The following is a 2,814-nucleotide window of genomic DNA, read 5'->3' on the forward strand; positions in this document are numbered from 1 at the left end:
GTTCTTTCAAGCATTTGAATCCACTGTGACCAAAAAAACTTTGGTCATGGACGTCTGCAAAATATCCAACACAAAATTATGTTAGTTTGAGTTTTGAAGGGCAAAAAAGAAATATATAGGATCTATTTAGCCAACGTACCCACCGTTGTCTTGGCCTGCGGCATGCAGTCGAGTGTCCGATCTGCTGCATGCTCATGTCGTCCATTAATATATGTGGGGGGAGGAAGTAAAAGATTGGCTGAACCGTGTTTTCTGCACTTGCCATGTCGTTTGCACTTGTCGTTACATCATATTTTGCTACAATATTTTCTACATCATTTACTTACCAGACTACCACATCTGTACCCATCTAACTTTTTGAAATCATGCTTTTGATATGTAGCATGCTATATATTGGGACGTATATATTAATAAGACCAACATGTTTTCGTGACATTTTTTATTGTACTGTGTTCAAAAATAAAATTCTTACACGATCAGGCGCTAGACTTCTCTTTATTAATTATTGTTTAAAATATATCTTACAAATGTTGCACTACTACCTTAAATATTAAACCGATTGTATTTTGAAGCTATATAACGTTATTTTCAAGCTACCAATTTTGGCACTAATCTGGTGGCAGTGCGCTCTTGTTCTAGGAGCGGTTGGGGTCTGCGCGGGCATGTGTCGGTGAGTGATCTGCCTTTTGTGCTCCAGTTTTGGCCATGTCGACCCCTTGGCCGATGGGCCTAGGCAGGGCTCTCTCTGGCGAGGTGGTAGTCAGCAGTAGTGTGCTCCGCCATCGATGTTTGTCCTTGTGGTGACCACTCCAGCCTCCAGCGGCGGCCTCGCTGCGGTTTGCGGTGGCCACTGAAAGGTCTTCCTGAGGGTTTGTCTCGCCAGATTTGGTGGTTGACTTCGGCCGCGAGATGCAAACTATAGATAGCGACTTGACACTTAGGGATGGTTGTGCAGCGTGGTGATTGGACATCACATGTAGCTGCTTGTATCGTGAAAAACTGGTGGGGTCTCTCGTGGCCAAATTCTTATTAAAGCCTTCTCTACCATTGAATTCGGCCTTCGGGGTCAACCCAGCGGCTTCTATGAGGAAGGCGGCCGCAACAACACTTGAGTGACTTCGATGGTGGTGCTACTCGAGCACCGGGTCTCGAGCTCCGAGGTGAAGTCTAGGTCTGACCTGAGTTCGTTATACCTAGCAATGGTGATGTTTCTAAGTTGTTACCTTGTTGAACCCATTGCTCGGACTGGTTTCTCAGGGTGAAAGGTTAGAATCTGACCTTAAGTAGTTGGATCCGGTGACGATGGTACTTGAGCGTCCCTCTCTTCCTGAATGCGTTGCTGTTGAAAAATTTAGTCGTCCATGTGGTGTTATGAGATGGTTGGTGCGGATAAGGTCCTTGTTGTACTTTGCTGATCGGGGATCTCATTGCTTTGTTTTGTTTTTCTTTGTCCTCGCCTTCGCATAGATTTGGTCGTATATGACTTTGATATTTGCCGGCATGTTGTTTGTGTGTGCGTTCGTGTTGACTATGTGCATCCTAACTTTGCAGAAGCTGAGTGTGTGCTCATTCTGTTTGTATCCTCTTGATGCTCCATTTTAAGCTTAAAAAACCATCATTTATCAAAAAAAAGTTATTTCAAGAAAAATATTAGTTTTTCACAAAAGTATGGTCAAAATTAGTTGGTAACCCCTCCAAGTGTAGCAGCGACAAAGACACCACGAAAATGTGCACGCTATGTACACATTAGCTGTTAGTAGTCTGCTCCAAAAATAATGGAACAGCGGAGTGACAAGGTTTTGCATACGAAAGAGTATATATGCAGTGTAAACGAGGAGAGACCGAGAGAGGCTGCAGATGGCGAAGCTCGAAGGCGGCAGCAAGGATGTTGACGAAGCTATGGAGAGGTGGCACAACCGTTCCTTGGCCCACCGGCTGTACGACGCCTTCACCGTAGCCGGCCTCCGCGTTGAGGCCGTCGAACCCGGCCACCTCCTCTGCTCCTTCATGGTCCCTCCTCGCCTCACGTCGGTACGTAGTCCAAGCCATGGCCGTGCTCGCGGGAGTAGTGTATGTAGGAGCGTTCAATATAAAATCGTGTATACCTGTGTGTGCACGTCCGGCGAAATCGAAGAGCGCCAGCAACCGCATGCATGGAGGCGCGGTGGCGTCGCTGGTGGACCTGGTGGGGTCTGCGGTGATCTTCGCCGGCGGCTCGCCGGTGACTGGGGTCTCGCTGGATATCAACGTCTCCTACCTGGGCGCCGCCCGTGCAAACGTACGATACGACTTTATGTCTTTCCGCGTTTCATCTACTCGTATAATCTTCCTTGTGAGTTGTGACTAACAAACGGAGGCATGCTGCATCCATGCAGGAGGAGATCGAGATCGAGGCTCGGGTGCTCGGCATCGGCGACAAGACAGGGTGCGTGACCGTGGAAGTGAGGAGGAAGGACACCGGCCAGGTGCTCGCGCACGGCCGCCACACCAAGTATCTCGCCAACGTCTCCAGTAAACTCTGAGGGTCCTTCCATGCGTGGATTCATCGCTCGCGCACGGCCGCTATCATGGACGCATAAAACGGTTGTCTTTGCTAGCCAACTATGTTGATGACAGTGGTTATTCTACCGAGCACGGGATATTCCATGCGTGGATTCATCGCTCGTCATTGCTGTTATATTCGTGCTAGTGGTTATCAAAATTTATGTCGTTTCAAAATGTTTTGTTTGGCTTTTTTTTTTGTTTCAACATGTATCATCACGTTTCATTGTGTATCAATAAAAAATAATGCATGCCCGCAAAAAAAAAAGAATG

The 2,814-nt window shown here is 47.3% G+C and overlaps 1 protein-coding gene across 1 annotated transcript; it reads left to right on the plus strand.

Moving 5' to 3' along the window:
• The first annotated feature begins 1,857 nt into the window (after positions 1-1,857).
• LOC123120899 (acyl-coenzyme A thioesterase 13-like) lies at positions 1,858-2,522 on the plus strand. The gene is made up of 3 exons (XM_044540871.1): positions 1,858-2,031; positions 2,135-2,278; positions 2,376-2,522. The coding sequence occupies exons 1-3, from the start codon at positions 1,858-1,860 to the stop codon at positions 2,520-2,522; spliced, it is 465 nt and encodes a 154-aa protein (XP_044396806.1).
• Positions 2,523-2,814: the final 292 nt, after the last annotated feature.

This window comes from Triticum aestivum, chromosome 5D (assembly GCF_018294505.1).
Source record: "Triticum aestivum cultivar Chinese Spring chromosome 5D, IWGSC CS RefSeq v2.1, whole genome shotgun sequence".
NCBI classification, from domain to species: domain Eukaryota; kingdom Viridiplantae; phylum Streptophyta; class Magnoliopsida; order Poales; family Poaceae; genus Triticum; species Triticum aestivum.

Coding starts and splice junctions, on each gene's coding strand:
- LOC123120899 (XM_044540871.1), top strand. CDS start 1,858: ATGGCGAAGCTCGAAGGCGGCAGCAAGGATGTTGACGAAGCTATGGAG. Junction 2,032..2,134: donor TCCCTCCTCGCCTCACGTCG/GTACGTAGTCCA, acceptor GCGAAATCGAAG/AGCGCCAGCAACCGCATGCA. Junction 2,279..2,375: donor TGGGCGCCGCCCGTGCAAAC/GTACGATACGAC, acceptor GCATCCATGCAG/GAGGAGATCGAGATCGAGGC.